This window comes from Staurois parvus, unplaced genomic scaffold (assembly GCF_062004578.1).
Source record: "Staurois parvus isolate SC_StPar_1 unplaced genomic scaffold, SC_StPar_1.0 ptg000362l, whole genome shotgun sequence".
Taxonomy (NCBI): Eukaryota; Metazoa; Chordata; class Amphibia; order Anura; family Ranidae; genus Staurois; species Staurois parvus.
The window spans coordinates 12843536-12863797 of record NW_028318158.1 but is presented as its reverse complement, the minus strand read 5'-3'; the positions used below and the strand labels follow the sequence as shown (position 1 = coordinate 12863797).

The 20262-nt window shown below is 42.6% G+C and overlaps 1 protein-coding gene across 2 annotated transcripts in view; it reads right to left on the bottom strand.

The window, feature by feature from the left end:
• Positions 1 to 20262, bottom strand: part of SNAP25 (synaptosome associated protein 25) — a 151555-nt gene that overhangs the window by 12405 nt on the left and 118888 nt on the right. Inside the window, exons 5-6 of one of the 2 annotated variants that reach the window (XM_089685123.1) lie at positions 10659 to 10776; positions 4271 to 4396 (exon numbers count right to left, since the gene is read on the bottom strand). In XM_089685123.1, the coding sequence (XP_089541249.1) occupies positions 4271 to 4396; positions 10659 to 10776 (244 nt within the window). Of the gene's footprint in view, positions 1 to 4270; positions 4397 to 10406; positions 10525 to 10658; positions 10777 to 20262 lie in introns of both variants that reach the window. The other variant, XM_089685122.1, reaches the window with a different exon arrangement.

The following is a 20262-nucleotide window of genomic DNA, read 5'->3' as shown; positions in this document are numbered from 1 at the left end:
CTTTAATGACTGGCACTGGATTGGCGTAAGGACAATGTGGTTCCAATATTTAAAAAGGGATCAAAATCTTTACCGATGAATTATTAGTTTAACTTCTATAGTTGGGAAGATACTGGAGAGTTTAATAAAAGACCACGTAGATGAGTTCTTAATGGAAAGAAATATTTTAAGCAACAGAGAGCATGGATTCATGAAAAACAGAATTTGTCAAACAAATCTGATTTCTTTTTATGAGGAAGTGAGCAAAACCTTGGACAGAGGGGTGGCAGTGGACGTGGTATACTTGGATTTTGCAAAAGCGTTTGACACAGTTCCCCATACATGGCTAATGTGTAAGGTAAAGTCTACAGGCTTGGAAAAACCATATGTAAATGGATAGAAAACTGGCTAAAAGATCGTATTCAGAGAGTAGTGGTTAATGATTCATACTCTGAATGGTCTAGGGTTGTCAATGGTGTACCCCAAGGTTCAGTGTTGGGACCCTTACTTTTTAATATATTTATAAACGATATAGGGTCTGGAATTAACAATACCATTTCAATCTTTACAGATGACACCAAGCTGTGCAGTGGAATAATGTCCTTACAGGATGTCTCCAACTTACAAGCCGACCTCAATGCACTGTTTAATTGGGCAACTATGTGGCAAATGAGGTTTAATGTTGATAAAGGTTATGCACTTGGGGGCTAAGAATATGCATGCATCATACAAACTAGGGGGGAGTACAACTGGGGGAATCAATGGTGGAGAAGGATCTGGGGGAATCAATGGTGGAGAAGGATCTGGGGGTTCTGGTAGATCACAAGCTTAATAATGGCATGCAATGCCAAGCTGAGGTTTCTAGAGCGAGCAAAATCCTCTCTTGTATTAAAAGAGGTATAAACTCCAGAGAAAGAGATATCGTATCACCCTGTACAAATTATTAGTAATACCTCATCTGGAATATGCAGTGCAGTTTTGGGCACCAATTCACAAAATGAACATTGGGGAACTGGAGAAAGTACAGAGAAAGGCAACCAAACTGATAAGAGGCATGGAGGAGCTCAGCTATGAGGAAAGATTAGAGGAACTGAATGTATTCTCTCTTGAGAAGAGGAGATTAAGGGGGGATATGATCAACATGTATAAATACATAGATGGTCCATATAGTGAACTCGGTGTAGAGCTATTCACCCTGAGGTCATCACAGAGGACAAGGGGGCACTCTTTACATCTGGAGGAAAAAAAATTTAATCTCCAAACACAGAAAGGATTCTTCACAGTGAGAGCTGTGAAAATGTGGAATAGACTCCCTCAAGAGTTGGCTCTGGCCAGCTCAGTGGATTGTTTAAAAAAGGCCTGGATTCTTTCCTAGATACACAGAATATAACTGGATACTAACATTTATAGATAACGTTTTTTTCTCTGCAGGAGCAAATTTGGATCATGCTTTGCTGGGATTTTTTTTGCCTTCCTCTGGATCAACTGCGGGTATAGGATTATAAATGTTTTTTTATTATTATTCATGGTTGAACTGGATGGACTTTTGTCTTTTTTCAGCCAGACTATGTAACTATGATTGGGTATGACATGCATGGCTCTCTCCAATGGAAATATCTCCTCCAGCTCATATGTACTGTATAATTCTAGACTCTTTGGAGTTAATAATCATTACTGGAAGCTATGCTTTAGGAGGAGATTCACCCAAAAAAGGGAAGTTCCTCTTTAAGTCCTATCCCCCCCCCCCACCACCACCACCACCTACTTTGGCATATAATTTAAATGAAATTTTTATTTAAAAAGTTTATTTAAAAGTGGATCCACCCTGTGTGAAAGGGGCCTTGCACATGTCAGAAGGTCCATTTTTGACAGCAGCTGCTGTGATAGCTGCTGTATTGACAGAGCAAGTCCCAGCTGTCAAAATAAACACCAGCAAATGCTGAGTGAGAGTGACAGTGGGGGAGAAGGGCAGGACATGCTACACATGCCCTAATAATGTCAACTTTTTTTGGCATGTGTAGCATACCCAATGTCCACAGTTATGGAAATTTGCCTGATGCATCTGATAGCTCCCAAGTAATGGCATGTTGGGTATTTCTATGTTGGGCATTTTTGTTTGCTGCTTCTCTGGTATCAGTGGTTATTCCAGGTTTCCTGAAGTGAGATTATTTTCCAGGGATGAAACTGAGGGTGGAAGATAAGTAAGCTATGGGTGCTATTAAATGTGTAGATCTATATTAAAAATATACTAATGTTTAAAGCAGAAGCAGGTATGGATAATATAATATCTTCTAACTTTCTGAAATGGGAAAGAGGAATACCTTTTAGCACAAAATATGTAGGCAAAAGATACATCTGCCATCCCCAAGACAATTCCTAATTGATACACACAAAAAACGACTGAGCCCACAAGTGTTTTTTTTTCTCACCACTACTTTTCCTTTAGAATAGCTTTTCAAATTAACAAATGCAGATTAGATTTAGATGTTAAATCAAATATTTAGTGCAAGATAACACTTTTGTCAGTTAAAATGATAATAAACCCCAAAGAAAACATTTATGATATTTCAGCTTACCAATTCTTAGACGCGATGGTTGCATTAGTTTTTTTTTGGCCTTTTTTAAATTTTATTTTCACCTGGTGATCCTGCGAGTAAAGCGAGCCATACATGGGTCGTATTCCGTAATAATTTTCTTTAGAAAATCATTTCTAAGAATTTTCGTTCGAATTTCGCACCGTTAGTGGCCCACAGCAATAGCTGATTTTCAAGCAACCATCGAATTAAAATGATCGGCATGTTGGAAATTTTGTTGAAAAATGAATGAATTTCGAATCATTGATGGAAGAATCGAGCGAGAAACGTAATCGAAAAAGACGTAAGCATGAGTTGTGAAAATTCTTGGCCATGAAAATTCTTTTCTGTAGCAACACAAGGTGAAATGAAAGGCTTGGTTGGTCAAATTTCGAAATCAACACTGGCACCATCGGATAACAAAATGAACTAAATTTCAGTATTTCTAAAGAAAATTTGTTCGGAATTTGATCCATGTATGGCCTGTATTAGTCTGTTGTTTTTCGAAAGAACAAGCTGCCCTACAGATGTAGCAGTTAGAGGGTTGAGCCAAACCATTTACCACTGATAGGAGTGTTTACAATGGTCAACTACTATTTCTGTAAAACCTTTATCTCAAAAGGGAAAAAATGTTTGCCATAACTGTTTAAAAAGTTTTAGGAGTTGTCCATCAAACAATTTGCTCCCCCCAGACTGACAATGCTGCAGTCCAAAGGTATCAAGGTTGTGTGGAAGACAGCGCTAGATCAGTGCCACTGGAGACTGCCTATTGGCAAGTTGCTGTGTGGAGGGTATAGAGGGAATTGCTTCCAATGGGTTATATCCCAGTTGTAGGTGGTGGGTGATAGACTCAGTTGGGGTCTAGGGCTTCTACGTTTTTGATAACATCAACGGAGGTGTTACCACAGAAAACATTTGAGTGATTGGATAGGAGCACCTGATGTCCAAAAAAGGTCTTGCTTGATGAATTGTTTATTAAAGATAAAAGTAAATAAGTAGAACCAATGCGTTTCGGGAGAATTGCCTCCTCCTTCTTCAGGGTTGTTTATCTTGGAGAATGGTTAGACTCTGAAAGGGTTAAATATATTTGGTAAGCGGCTCTGCAGCATGCTGGTGTTGTGAAGCAGAGGCAGCCATAACGCCGGCATAGTGCAGAGCAGCTGCACTAATATATTTAACCCTTTCAGAGTCTAACCATTCTGCAGGAAATACAGCCCTGAGAAAGGGCAATTCCCCTGAAACGTGTAGGCTCAACTTGTTTACTTTTATCTTTATTAAACAACTATAAAATTCATCAAGTGAGACTTTTTTTGGACATCGGGCGCTCCTCTCAATCACACAAGCACTCCAAAGGTGTCTCTGTTGTTCCTCCATCTAGTTTGTAGGCACTCTAATACAGAAAGTGTGGTACTGTCAGATCACCAGGTGAACATGGAGAGCAAAAAGTCCAAAAAACCCCAGAAAACAAATGCGGACACCACCTCTAATTATTGGTAAGCTGCAATATATTACATTTTTGGTTTTGGGTTTAATACCACTGTAAATTATACATTTTTCTAGAGGTCTATACATCATTCAAAAAAGAGGGAGAGAGGGATATGCTTTTAAAAAAAGGGACAATCCCTCCAAATGAAGGACTATTGGCAGCTATGGAGATAGTGTCTGGTTCCATTTTTATAAAGACATTAGGATAGGCAGTTTATAAGAAAACGACTTACCTACGAACAAAGCCACCACTAATAGCCATCTGTTCACGTTCATCCACGACACGGGCGGGCTGACTTGCTACCACTCCATCTTGATTATTGCCCCAAGCTTTTTTGTAAGCATCACTTGACTTAAGCCTATAGAAAACACATTGTCAATGACCTCTGCAAACATGGCTAAGATCAATGAGAAATGAAATGCCACACGTGCCATGGCACAGAGCCAATAAGAGCTGATTCAGGCAAATGAGCAACCAACAGGGCATCAGCTTATACCGATATATATCATAAACCCAATTACCTAGCACTGAAGTTCATCAGCTGTGAAATCCTGACATTTAATTAATTCATTCAGAACTTCATCTAACTGGTATAACATATATTTAGGTTTTTATTTCATCCGGTAAATAGGAAAACAGTCTTTTCTTTGACATAAAACACACATAGATAGACATACCGGCAGACAAACATAAAACAAAACTGCCAAGTATAGTGTGTACATCACATCACATGGACATCAGCGTCACATAAATTCACCTACACGGTAGATTGGCACTATGCAAGGGATTAGGTTGCATAGTATATTTGTATATTAAATATCTTAGTAGAGGATGAGTGAAAACAGCTATGTCAGAATACCTTGATTATTCTGATCTCTATTTTGTTTTTGGATAATATATCGGTACTTTTAGACTGTAACCATACATCGAGAGTTGATGTACAAACCTTCGTCAACAAAGACAAAAATAAAAAAAAAAATAATAAAAGAAATAAGTAGAGTGAAATGAATGCAGCAGCAAACGAAACAAGCGTTGTAGCATCAATGTCCAATATACCTTGTTCATGCACAAGCTGGTGGCATGAATAGGAGGTGAAACACTCTTCAACTAAGCACAACTGCTCCCATGGTTCACTATTGCATTAATGCACCATCAGTAACAGCTGTCACAGAGCCCAAACCAGTCAAAAGTGGACTTCTTGCCTTCTCTGCTTTAAAAAAAAAAACTTAATAGTTAAAAAAGGTTTTCCACCTCTTTATGACTCTTCAGGCATCTCTTTGCTTTGTACACCATATTCTAAGTTAAAGTAGTTGTAAACCTCAGACACGAAATATAAACAAAGCATATCCCTCTATAGTGTGTACATGTTTCAATTAAGAGCATTAAGTGTCATTTCTGTCTTTTGCTTAATTTCTCTGCTATCAGCATGAATCACTTCTGACAAGTTTTCCTGACACCAAAAGGAAAAAAGGTGACAGAGGAGGGACCTCCAGCACACAGCCTTTGAGGGACAGCCTCAACTCTGTACCTGTGTGAAGGGAGTGTGTCCCTTCCCTCCAATCAGCTCGTAGAGCTCTCCTCACTGAGCTCTGCAGAGTGTAATATCTCTGCCCCCTTTCTTCCAAAAGCTCAGACAAGCGTTATAAATTCTGGACTTTGAACAGCTGTAGAAAAGAGAAGACTGCTGATAAACAGGTACACCATATGTAGGAGGATTTGATTTATCTCTGTGTAGCACATGAGGCCAGTCACTTCACTGGGTTTATGTGAGGGTGTAAGGGTTTACAACCACTTTAAGCCCATCCCCAGCCATTTTTATTTCATAGATGGTGAAAGGGTCAGCTTTTTGCTATCCTCACTTCTTCTCTGTTTTTCCAATGACAGGCATCAGACAAAAAAGAAAAGGTATAGGAGAGACAGTAGTAAAGACAAATTACCTAGTAAGCTGAAGTTTAGAACCTCTGTTAAAAAATGTGTTGTTGGTGCCTCCTGAGAAAAATGTCACCTCACTTCCTGTCCATTTGACAGATGTAAGACAAAACAGAAAGTAAGGGGAAATCCCCCAAGCAATAAAAATATTCTACTTAGAACAGTAAGAAAGGTTTAGAACCTCTTTCAGACTGTTGTTGTCTTATCCCTACATGGAAAATTGTACTGTCTTCCTGTCCATGTGATGGGTGTCACACATAACAGGAAGAGGAAGATAAATCTCTTCTATAGGGACACAAACAGCTTTTAAAAATCTCTTCCATATGGGTACATCAGAATATGAAACCTGACAGAGGTTCTAACTCTTCTCCAGTTTATTCAAAAGTTAAAGAAAACAGTTGTGGCTGGAGTCAAGCTTGCATTGGTTCTTCTGATTTTCAGGCTGGTGTTTTATAAGCAAGCAGCATTGTTTAAAGTGGAACTAAATCCATCAATTTAACAGTTTCTCATCATCTTTCGCTATTAGACCCCCATAGCTTTAGACCCCATTCACACTTGTGTGACTTTGGATATCAAAGTAACATGACAAGTCGTACCCCATGTTTTCAAATGATAACCATTCATGTATGGGTGACTTGCACTACTTTGGTCTGACTTTCATGCAACTTGAGGTCCATAGATTTTTATGTTAACCCTTAAAAGTGAAAGCCGTACTTAAATGTTTTACATGCAACAGTGGTACAACATTGGGTTCAACTTTGCAGAGGGAAAAGTCACAACCAAGTCGCACCCATCCAAAGTTGCACCAAATTTGCACTCCAAAGTCACGCAACTTTGGAGTCTTGCAAAATGTGAATGGAGCTTTACAGTCTGCTGATCCTGCATTGTGGCCAGGCACCATTTTCTGTACTCTAAGCTGAGCCTTATGACCCTTACATCCCAAACCTAGATTGTCAACAGCCGCAGGACCCACCTTCTGGAGCCTTAAAGCAATAGTGTTTAGTGTTTCCTAAAACATTCAAAGCATGCTGTGAATGATAACTGTCACACATGCTTGTGCTTTCAATCAAAATGTCAAGAAATCAAATGGTTGGTGTCATAAATGATCACATGTACAGCAGCATGGAAAACAGTGCCAAAGATGGCAGCTTCCTTGGCTGTAGTAAACAGGAGGGTTCAGTTCTACTTTGTGGTTTGTGTACATAGATTCTTAGTTTTGGTCTCAATGGAACATTGTCCAGTGGATGGAAAATATTGTATCGGTGCTCTGCAATGGAAACACACTCGCCCACCTTCTATCTTGTGGTTCAACAAGGTGGAAGTCATAAACAACCTTTGTGCTCTCTGCTCAAAACCGGCGACAGCAATACTCTGAAAAATGGACTCACTTGAACATGTTTGTATACTCCAATGATGGCAAGGCTCTGATGGAGACTGAACTTATCTCAGCCTTCCTCTGCAGCTTTGCTACTGCCAGACTGGGCACCTCCCTGCCCCCCCCCCTTTTTTTTTCCCTTTTATCCATTTCTTTCTATCTCTTACTTAAAAGGGTAAAAGGGGGTATCCCGCCCGCATCTAAACCATACCACTCATGAAAGCTATGTACTGGGAAGGAAAGCCCTTGGTTTCTACTAGGTTTGGATTTTGCTGCTCAGTGGTGCGAACTTCAGCCTATGCTGACATGGTCTACTCTGCTAGTTCCTCTCCATATGTGTATTATTTATTTCTTTACCATGCATCCATGGATGTTATTGTTTTGTACATGATTTATGTAGTGCTCCCTGTATTTTGCTTTCTATGTTTGTAATTCCTGTTCGGATGAGGTTTGCTAGATGCTTCTTTACTAAATAAAACATTTAAAAAAATATTGTATGGCTGGCACTGCCCATGGGGTTCACTGAATTTATTAGAGGATGCAATGCAACATGGTAAAATGAAGCCACATAAAGGTAAAATCAATCAATATATCTCTTTAAGCATCCTGCAGAAATACTGTTGATCCACATTTTGCTCAGTATCATTAGCCCAGCCTTTATAGAAAAGTTCTATCCCTGCATAGGTGCTTTCAGGAAAATAGATCCTTGAACGCTGGGTAAAAGATGCAACAATACATGCCCTGTGACACTCTACTTATCCACACAAAGTGGAGGAAGAAGACTGACATTGTTCCTTGGAAGACAACCTTCGACAGGATAATCCAATGGTGTCTTGCAGAAATAATTTTCTATGACATTGTTTTAACTGACTGTTAGGACAGTCTAGCGCTCCTGCTCCATCACAGCTGCTGGTCTCATTCCAGCATCCTGGTTTTGGTTGTGATATATTCTCCCTGTTTATCTGTCCACCTGCAAAGTGATTGACGTGGCCAATACCTTTGGTGGAGATTAAAACTTATTTAAGCCAGCCAAGCCTTTGGTCTCATGGTTGTGAAAGTGTGTCCTGCTCTGCTGTTTGGATTCCCGGGTTTATGTCCTCTGATCAGATATCTACTGTTCTCTAAACTCTTCCTGCCTTTTGACTATGGATTGGACCTTAACTACTCTGAACTTTGCCTGCCTTGTACCTGGACTGTCATTGAACCACTCTGCCTGTCTGCCAAACACAAGTATCTGTTTGCTGAATTCAGTTTGCACCTGCCACAGTGTGGTAGCCAGGCACTATAGCATTGTGTATAAGTTCTGGGGCAACAGAGTACCAGTATGCCTGCTTGCCTCATGGGAAAGGGGGCTGCTATAGGTGAAGAACACAGAAGCTAACTATAGTGCCTGACTACTTGCGTTAGGGGTAAGATCAACACTGACACAGTAAATACTTGGTCTGCTGCTTTCCTCACAAAAATACATAAGATATAAATCTATTACTGGCTGAACTGTATTTATCCAGTCTTAACCAAACTGCAGCTCAAAATTAAATAAATTATACTGATACAAAGCCCCTGCCTATGAATGTTTTCAAGGAAGAAACCATTGTGACACCCAATAATCAAATCTGCTTGCTAAAACCACCAGCTGTAAAATAATGAAGAAACAAGCAAAATACATAGAAAGAGAAGATGATGTAAAGTCAAATAAATTAAAGTCATTCAAAAGTGGATCACCTCTTTAACATGACCGTCCCCACCCCATTTACTCCAAAGCCATTTTTGACTGGGTTGTCATAGCAAGAACCATTAAAATCTAGGCATGCCTGCAGTGGCAGATGTTAAAATGTGCAGCATTATCTGGGATTCTCTCCATATTAATCTAGTCAGGACATCATTTACTCTGTTGACAGATTAAGGAGCCTTCAATAATAATATTAATATCAGCAATAATCCGCAGCAGCTCTTGGGTTATATCACCTTGGACTTTGGCAGATCCACCAAAAATTTCTACTATATACGATCATGAAGATCCTTTTACACGTGTAGATTTCAGGGCTTCGTCTTAAATAATTATACTTCTCTGGGATTCGTATTCATATATGTTTAAAAATATGACATCAATAGTGATTAAAAATTAGGCAAGAAGGTGATAGTAACACTGGGGGTTCCGCTGATCTAGGAATGGTGCCTGAGACGGTAGCACACATTTGGTACAGTTTCGCCAATAATAATCACTACCCACTATGCTGCACATGACCTACTAATTACATAACTGTGTCAAACCCCATTACATGCTGGAAACAATCTCCATTGTACTTCAGACTAAAATAGACTAGTTTGTATGACTGCAGAGTGTCAGATTTGCATACTGTAAAATTTTGGCTTTATCAGCACAACAGCTGTGCCAGCTGGTATTAACAGTGTCATCTAGGTCAACAGGACCACATTTACACAATTACTAACAGCCTCTGCCTTAAAGAGAGCAGAGATAAAACTTATCAAGGAGAATTGTTTACTGACCAAATTTGTCATAAATGTCTGCATTACAAGGTAGTCTATTCTGTGTCCGAAAGAGGCATATAATTCATTTCAAGAATCATTTCACTAATGAATGAAAATATCCAGCGCAACCATTTAGAGAAGTTTCAGGAAGCCCAGCAAGCTTCTAGGGAAAATTATCTACATGCAAAAATCTAAAATTTCAACATTTCCGTCAAGAGCATCATAAAAATTAAATTTTTAGCGTTTAAAAAAAAATTATCATTTGGCACCAATTTTGATTTTTATGCTACTAATTCTGTTCTTTGTGGTTTTGCAGTTTACCATTGAGCAGTTTTCTTTTAATGTAACGGAAATGTTGAAGTTAATGTTACCGTGAAGGGAAATGCAGTGCGACCTTCACTGCAGAATGCCCGATTTTAATACGTCTACTTCCCACTGTCTATTCTATGAGATGAATATTGATCTCTCTGCATGCCACATGCTTTTTTCCTGCCCATGTGTCTAGCAGCGATGATCTCTGCAAGGCTCAAAGACCAGCCTTGGGTGCTCAAAGACTTAGGCAGGCAGAACCTACTTGTTACATGGACAGACACATAGACCACAGAATTTTCCTAGGTCCGTCAAATTCTTTTCTGCTTCTTTCATGTCCTTATTGATTTGCTCCATCCCTTCCTCGATGCGTTCCAGTTGTTCTGATTAAATATAAGCATTATATCCCCACAGAATGAAGCAGATGGAAAAGGACAAAAAGAAAGACAAAAACTTCAGACATTCACTGTGACAAAAAAACGGACACCACAGAGCAGAGTCGGTACTCAGTACCTACTTGTTACAAGGACATATGAAAAGGCCACAGCATTTCCCTAAATCTTTTAAATTTTTCTCGGCCTCCTTCATGTCTTGGTTGATATGGTTCATGCCTTCTTCAACACGATCAAGTTGTTCTGGTCAGGACAAAGGGATGACAGTGTGGAATGAAATTTTATTTTGTCTTAAACAGAACATGATAAAGGACTATGTCAACGGAAAGTGCAAAGTTACTTCAATGCATTACGGAGATGGATGCATTGAGGCTGAGCAGATGCTGATCACTGAAGCCAGAGAATTTTTTTTTCTGTAAAATGGAATAAAATCACATTGACTATGAATTATTAGAAGTGAATACATGATCTGATCTGTTTAAACAGATAATGGCATGGGACATTTATATTTCTGTCTGTGAAGGCTCAAGACAATCCATGGACAAAGACTTTTAACAACATCTAGGTTAATAAATAAAATGTTAAGGATTAAAAGGTCATAGTTGTCACACAAATCAATGAACAAAGGCATCCTAAAAGAGAAACATGTTTGTTAGTGTTGGTTAGCCATTAACAACTAGTTGTAGACAAGAGTTAATCTAGCAAGCTGGAAAAGGAATAAGACAATTATTATTAGTTTTTTTTTGCAATTCCTTAATAACAAGCATATTTGAAAAGACAGCATAATTCATATACAGAGTTAATGCAATTAAATGTTAGATACAGTTACCCTCAATTTTAATTTTCAAAACTCATAGTAAGGGATATGCACTATTTAAGAACAATAATAATGGAAAGTTTGGACTTTATTAAAGAGCAAATAGTTGAAACATATATTTAAGTTGTTTTAAATTATGTATATATGATTTCAGTGTTTCTATTTTTGAATGGGTGTACATACTGTGAAATTCCAAAGCTGCCTAAAGCAGAATTTAAAAAAACAAAAATGGCACACCCTGTAAAAGAAGAAGCTTCATCACTTTGTTTCCTTTTCCTAAATCTTTGCTTTTCAAAGACTTCTGGACAACACTGCTGCCACTACCAGATGCGTGAGATAGCGTAACCCCAGCTAACTGAGCTCTGTGGTTCCTCCCAACAACCCCCACATCACTACAGGACACTTTAATGGTCACCTGTTACACAGTTCCAGTAAGTAAAAGACATCTGCAGCAGCCATTCTCCACTGCCACATCTCACCATTAGTGCGCCTCCCAACTGCAGCCAGCATGAAAGCTCCTTCTCTTATCTCATATTCCAGCCCTAGGTGCCTGAGTAGTCTACTGCCAAGTTCAAGCACTGTAAATAAGGAAAAATGGACGTGCATCACACAGCCACACAGTTTGGAATGTGACAGAAAGGCTTCAGTTTTGCCTACTCCCAACCAATGCCCCTCTAACACATTTTACCCGCTCATGGGCTTAAAGTGTTACTAAACCCACAACTATAAAATCAGTCTGTATATGCAGTAAAGCATGCTTGTTATACTCACTGTGCAGCCTAAGGGGTTAATCCTCTGCATTGTATAAAAAGGCTGTTGGATCCTGTCTTCTCTGATCCTCCCCTTCCTTTGCTGTTTCCAATCCATCTGCCATATTTAGAGCAGCAGCGACAAATCTGCACATGCTCTATTTGGTGTATATTGCCAGACTTTTTTCTGTTTTGTGAGGGTGCATGTGATTAGCACAGGGCCAATCAATGCTGTCCAGACAGAGGGTCAGGGGTCATGCAGCCTCATAAAACAGTCAGAGGAGAATGAAAATCCCTCCTGCAAGATTAACCAGTGCTCAGCCAGACACTGGTAACAGTCACAAGACTGCTAAATACAGTGACAAGTCTGCACATGCTCTATTTGGTGTGTATTGCCAGAGAGGTTTTTTTTTGTGAGGGTGCATGTGATCAGCACAGGGCCAATCACTGCTGTCCAGACAGAGGGTCAGGGGTTATGCAGTCTCATAGAACAGTCAGAGGTGAATTAAAATCCCTCCTGCAAGATTAACCAGTGCTCAGCCAGACACTGGTAACAGTCACAAGACTGCTAAATACAGTGACAAGTCTGCACATGCTCTATTTGGTGTGTATTGCCAGAGAGAGGTTTTTTTTTTGGTAGGGTGCATGTGATCAGTACAGGGCCAATCACTGCTGTCCAGACAGAGGGTCAGGGGTTATGCAGTCTCATAGAACAGTCAGAGGAGAATGAAAATCCCTCCTGCAAAATTAACCAGTGCTCGGCCAGACACTGGCAACAGTCACAAGACTGCTAAATACAGTGACAAGCCTGCACATGCTTTATTTGGTGTGTATTGTCAGAGAGGTTTTTTTTGGGAGTGTGCATGTGATCAGCACAGGGCCAATCAATGCTGTCCAGACAGAGGGTTGGGGGTCATGCAGCCTCATAGAACAGTCACAGGAGAATGAAAACCCCTCCTACAAAATTAACTAGTGTCGGTCGGACACTGATAATAGTTGCAAGACTGCTAAATACTGATGCTGTGAAAAGGTATTTAGTAGTTTGTATTTACCAAAATAATTTCATTTCCATGTTGTGTGTACTGTGGGAGACCAGATATAGTGAATGCAGGGTCCTGGGGATAGTAACACTTTAACTGTAGGCCATGAACAGGTGCACTAGAGGGACATGCCTTGGGAGGAGGCAAAGCTGAAGCCTTTCTGTCACTTTTGCTACTGGCACGGCTTTCTGATGTGCACTTTCCTTTTTTTCAGTTGATGATATGGCGAGATGATCCCTTGGGGAGCTGTACCTAGCTGGGTTTGAATCACTGGGTCAATCCAGTGGAGCTCTGTTTATCTGGGTCTCAGTAAGCAAGCCGAAACATTGTCATATAGGGGACATGCCTAGTGTAATGTACATGTAAGATTTATTGTAACGGACATGTAAGATTTGAGTGGAAATATGGAATCATAGCCATGACAGGTTGAGTAGATTAGATTATGTCAGGCCCTTTCATTACAAAGGTGTGTGCAGGAACAGTCTGGTCATTAAGGATGTACATTGAGCCCCCTGGGCAGTAGGGAAATGAATAGAAGGTACAAACAATTGATCTGGGATCAGATGTGTATGTATACACAATTCCTCAATAGGCCTTACAGACCCAATCATCATTTAGCATCAATTAGTCTAAAGCCAGGTTCCTGGAGGTGACAACTTTTGTGTGTCAATCAGGTTATCACCTTCTGGGAAAGCCAGTGAGAGCAGACAGACGGTCTGCCTTTTGTAGAAAGTTCTATAAGTAATATTCACATCAAAGGAGTATGTTTAATCTCTTATAAAAGCCAAAATATTAGTTGGAGAGATATGAAATGCTTCCTTTGTGCAGGCCATTCTGTACACTACATTTACATATAAGAATCATATTTGTGGCTTGGGGAGGAAGCCAGGGAAATGCATGGAATGATTAGATGACGCGGGGGTGCGACAGTCGGATGGTGTTTGGTACTGTTGCGATCGGGCTGATGCGCTGGTGTCAGAAATCCAATCCCCGACTTGGTGTTCAGGCCAGTCTCGGCCCAATTGAACTTGGGCAGGTCCATACACAGTACCTCTTGTGGGCAGGTCAGGACCACCTCCCCCAGAGTCAATTGGCCGAAGACTAATGTCCCGCCCATGTCCAAATCGCCATAAATTGAACGCACGGACACGTGACAGGGTGATCGTTTAAATGAATCCTTGACAGTTGGCGGCAGCGTGCGGGATCTGCTTAATACATTAGTGCATGGTTTATTCATGTAACCCGTGTACTAAAGGTTGGAAGCTTGGTAGAAGTGACTGACCTACAGAAGCTCACTCAGTGCATAATTTTTGTTTTGTAGAAGACATACTTGGCTATTTGCTCCCCCCCTTCTTTGTTTTCTTTTCTATTTTTTATTTTGGCAAAACGTGAAGATGGTAACCCTGGAAGATAAAGTAATCCGGTGGTACCTGAGACAATCCGATGAGACTGTGATTGAGTTCTGTGATCTGAAGCGCATCAATACAGTTGGCAAGACGAGGTACCAGCTCCTAGGTGCTTTGATAGAGATGGAGTTAGAACGGCGCAGCAAGTTGGTGGAACACTGCAACTGTGCCACTCCAGATGACTGTGAGAATCAGTGTGACTCTGTTCTCAAACCCTTTTGGTTCAAGAAATCAGAGGATCTTTCTCTGGGAATAAATCTACAGCTTTTGGCAAGTGATAACCTCGAGTTGCAGTTTCAGCTCATTTCCGAGTTACTACGAATTGGGAGAAAGTACCAGCAGCAGAGGGAGCAAACTGAGAGAAGGCACAAAGCCGAGAGGGCCCAAATCCAGCAGGGGACTGCATTGTTACCTCCATCTGCATCAAGAACTACAAGGCCCAGACCTACATTTAAGGAGACCTGGGAGTGTGTTACCTGTAACCAAGTGGGACATTACGCACGGCCCTGTCCAAATGTGAGGATATCTAGCCCACCAGCAAAAGTGGAAAATGTACCCCCTACTGTGTTTCTTGTTGGAGAAAATGGAGGAGGCCGAACGGATAACCGGCCACCATTTACTGCAAGTAACAGCGTTACAGTTGGACTACAAGGTACGGGATCAGAGAATGTCCTAGCTCATCCAGAATTGAGGAGCTGTGAGGATGTGATCCCAGTGGAAGCCATGGCTGGCACAGGGGTTGGAGGAGCCATCCCTGCTGTGCCTATGGCTTGTGTTTCTTTGAGCCAGGAATCTGGAAGTCAAGTGGAAGAAGTGGGCAGAGCAGATCCCACTAATGAAGGAGGCCATGTGGAGAGCCTGCAGCCAGTCACTGCAGGCAACAATGTTTCAGCTGGACTCCGAGATAAGGGACCCGAGGATATCCTAGCCCTTCCCGGATGGAAGAGTCGTGAGGATGTGGTCCCAAAGAAAGCTACAGTTATCATAGGGGTTGGAGGAGTCACCCCTGTACTACCTGCAGCTTGTGTTGCTTTGCCCCAAGAATCCAGAAGCAAAGTGAGAGAAGTGGGCGTAGCAGCTACCACGAACATACTGTCGGGTACTGACCTGGAGCGGTTGGTAACCCAGAATAAGTCTAAGTCAACACCCCTGAAGTCTACATTTACACCTGAGGCCTCGGATTCACGTAATGTACTGTTGAGTGACTCAATGCACACTGGGAATTCTGGGGAGGGTCAGGGTGTGAAGGACTGTGTACCAGGGCCTGGCTGTAGTGGATGTCTGGGGTCAAGGCCTGGAGAAGAGTTTAAAATCGCAGAGGACTCTGCAACTGATAATGTTTTATGTGATGATAAATGTAATGACATGCGTAAGGCAGACCTTCCCTCTGCTGCAGTAGTGACTCGGGGTGCCCGCCAGGTGGCCCCGGACCAGTCATTGCCCACTGCTACAGAGGAACTGTCTGTGGAAGGGCCCAATCTAGCTGGGTTGGACCCTTGTGAACCTGGCCCAGAGGGCCTAAGGTCTCCTCAGACTGTTGTCTACCTGGCACCTGTGGCAGATAGCTCTGAGTCCCCTGGAGCTGTGAGAATTGACGGCAGCCCAGAGGATCTCAGGGTTCTGGCTGAAGGACCGCCAGTGGTGGATAGCAGGATGGGGGTGCATGGGGAAAAGGAATTTGGTTGTTTACCCCTATGTAAAGCAACAGGATGTTCGTCTGAAGTCCCCGGGGAAAAGGCACATTTGGTTTCAGTAGACCAGTGTTGTGTGCCCCTCTCCCCTTGTGGGATGAAGTTCTTTGTTGTCCGCTCCCCTGACACCACAGATACCAGTAATGCCATTTTGGATCCTGGACTGTGGAGCACAGAGGAGGGACCACAGGGTGAGGGTTTAAGTCTGATTCATTCTGACTCTACCCCCTCGGTAGCTGTGGCTGACGGCACCGAGTTTCCAGAGGCTGTTACATCTGATGCCAGCCCAGAGCAACTCAGGTGTGCTGACAGACGCTCTGCTGAGGACGGGGTAGAAGTGAGTGACGTGGGTCAGAGGATAACCCCTAGTGGAATCCTTCCTCCTGTAACCTTCCCCTCTGTCACCTCAGTCATGGGTGCTGCCAGTGCAGACTCATTTCTGTGTGTTGCAGAGGGAAGTCTGCAGGATGTTGGAGTGAATTCAGCCCAATCAGTGTCTTCCACCTCAGCAGCTGCAGCTGACATCACTGAGTCCTTCCAGGCTGATAGGTTTGAGGTCGGCCCGGAGGAGCTCAGGTGTGGTGCTGACAGATGTTCTGCTGAGGAGGACAGAGTAGAAGGGTGTGGCACGGGTCAGAGGATGACCCCTGGTGGAGTAAAGTCTGTGGATTTATCCTTTGTCCCCACAGCTATGAGTATCATGATTGAGGACTCATTGCTGTGCACAGCAAGGGAAGGATCACAGGATGACGGGGGAACACTGACCCCCTCTGAATCTGCTTTCTCAGAGGCTGGAGCTGATAACCCTGTATTCTTGCTGGCTGATAGGTTTGATGTCAGCCCGGAGGAAGTCAGGGGTTGTGCTGACCAGTCTCTGGCTGAGGCAGAAAGAGCAGAAGTGTGGGAGACAGGTCCAAGGGTGGAGGTTCTGGTATCCAAGCCATGGAACCAGGTCCAGATCACCCAGGAACAACATTATGTCAGGCTCAGGCATCTGGGTGTCGCAGCCAATGGCAAACCACCAGATGACCCTGGCCAGTGGCTGGAAATGTTGACAGCGCACAATGACAGGTTTGCCAGTACCCGTCCAGTCGATAGTCGGTGGCCAGCAGATGAAATGGATCCGCGGGGGGATCTGCTGGCCAGTGGTGACCCAAACCCTTTGGGATCAGTCAGAGAGCTGGGCAGAAGCCCTTCCCCATCGGCAGGGGGATGGGCTGAGCTGTCAGCGGTGTCAAACTTTAGTTGGGAGAACTTCCCCCCCCCCCCAACCTAGGGAACCTTCCATGTAGACGCGTTAGCCGACCCGTTTAGGCTCAGCTATGCGTCATCTGGAAGAGGGGAGATGTAATGTACATGTAAGATTTATTGTAACGGACATGTAAGATTTGAGTGGAAATATGGAATCATAGCCATGACAGGTTGAGTAGATTAGATTATGTCAGGCCCTTTCATTACAAAGGTGTGTGCAGGAACAGTCTGGTCATTAAGGATGTACATTGAGCCCCCTGGGCAGTAGGGAAATGAATAGAAGGTACAAACAATTGATCTGGGATCAGATGTGTATGTATACACAATTCCTCAATAGGCCTTACAGACCCAATCATCATTTAGCATCAATTAGTCTAAAGCCAGGTTCCTGGAGGTGACAACTTTTGTGTGTCAATCAGGTTATCACCTTCTGGGAAAGCCAGTGAGAGCAGACAGACGGTCTGCCTTTTGTAGAAAGTTCTATAAGTAATATTCACATCAAAGGAGTATGTTTAATCTCTTATAAAAGCCAAAATATTAGTTGGAGAGATATGAAATGCTTCCTTTGTGCAGGCCATTCTGTACACTACATTTACATATAAGAATCATATTTGTGGCTTGGGGAGGAAGCCAGGGAAATGCATGGAATGATTAGATGACGCGGGGGTGCGACAGTCGGATGGTGTTTGGTACTGTTGCGATCGGGCTGATGCGCTGGTGTCAGAAATCCAATCCCCGACTTGGTGTTCAGGCCAGTCTCGGCCCAATTGAACTTGGGCAGGTCCATACACAGTACCTCTTGTGGGCAGGTCAGGACCACCTCCCCCAGAGTCAATTGGCCGAAGACTAATGTCCCGCCCATGTCCAAATCGCCATAAATTGAACGCACGGACATTTGGACAGGGTGATTCGTACGGAGCTGGTTCGATTGACTAGCGGATTGCCAAGTTTCTGGCTTGCTCCAGCCGCAGGGTAAAGTGTTATTCTGTCTTTTTATTCCCTTTTATTTTATAGTAATTAGTCATTTGTGTGTCTTCTTATATCTTTTGTATTTGCTGTAACCTTTTATCTTTTGTACATGTTTTATGCACTGCCCACTTTGGGAAATTAAATCTTAAAATTAATTAGTGAACTTCTGTGTACTTAAGCACGTGCTCATATCTTCGGAGAGACTAGATCGGTGAGACTAGATCAGAGAGACTAGATGGGAGAGATTAGATTGGGTTATATTGTATTGTATTTTAGTGCCTTTAAAACGCTCGGTTAAGCTCATTGCCAATCTGTATGCAACTGCACTGTGAGTGGGCAGATTGCACGCAGATTGCAAAGGTAACAGATCTGCCAGACGGAGATCTGTGTGTGTGTGGTGTCTCAACAGACCGTTCTGCGGATAAACTGTTGGGTGGTGGCAGGCTACCTTTGTGGTGCGTCTGGTGTGGGGGTGTGTGGACAGTGGAAGGGTTATCAACACCGGGGTTCAAGCTAGGATAGCTGAAGGGACCTTTAGAAGGGTGTGTGATTACTAAGCTGGTCCTCAACTCTAATCAGGGCACCAGGTTGTATGTAAGATCGTATCTGCCAGTGTGTGGTGAACCAGCTGGATTGGAGTGGAGTCTCCATCCGGTGGTGGCCAGAGGTAGTGCAGGCTGTGAAAAGGTATCACGGCTGATCTTATATACGGTTTGAGATATTTAAGTGTAAATTCCCTTTATTATCCCCTCTTTACCACCCTGTCGCGGCCGCACGCGTGCGTCACGGTTAGCTAGTCGCTGTGGGCGTGGCGTGTGGTGGACACGTGACAGGGTGGATCGTTTTTTAACGGAATCCTTGACACCTAGTCTATAAAAATACAGACTTTCAGAAATGCTGGTATAGCCATGATTTCACCTTTACAGAGGCCCTGACAGCAACTTAAAAGATTTTAGATAAATGTACAGAAAAATAAATCCTTATTTGCAGCATTTTTCTTTTCAATAAACATTTATTGATTCATTTGCAATGGGCCTTGCTGGCAAGCTTGACTACTTCAAGAGCAGGGGCGGACTGACCATTTGGAAACTCCGGCACTGTCCGAGGGCCCGGGGTCAGTAGGGGGCCCCATGAGATGCCCCTGGTACCTTTTTCATAGGCTTTTTTGAGTTTGGGCAAGGACACAGGGGCCCCATGATCCCCTATTGCCCGGGGGCCCCATGAGTTGTCAGTCCACCCCAGTTCAAGAGAGTCAATATTTAAAACAGCCCCCACTTTTCTTGCATGTCATAGGTCTCTCCTCTTCTTGCATTGTTTAGTTACTGCCTATGCTGGCTCAGCTCCTCTGTTCCCCCCACCTTCCTTCTTAACCTGCTATGTAGCTGCCAGGGAGGTGTGAAAGGGAATACAAGGGGAGCAAATGATAGGAGGAGAAAAGGTGAAGTAACTGAAAGTTTGGTGGATAAGATATGTTGTTACTGATGACAAAAAGGTGTGCAAAAGGGTTGATATTTCTGGAGGTGTCTGTAACATGGACATTATTTACCACTATTGGAAGATTTGTCAATGCAGCATAAACTACAGTTTAACTTTCTAAATGTAAAATATTGCACCTAGGATAAAACAGTCCTCTGATAGCATACAATATTGGTGGTACAGTTTTTGGCAATACTACAGAGGGAAAGGATTTGAGGTGCTCATTTCTGATTATTCCAAAATGACGAAACAGGGTAGCCTAGCAGTGAGGAGAGTGAATACTGGGGTACATCACTAGAGGGGTCACCAGCAGGAGAAAGGAGGTCCTGA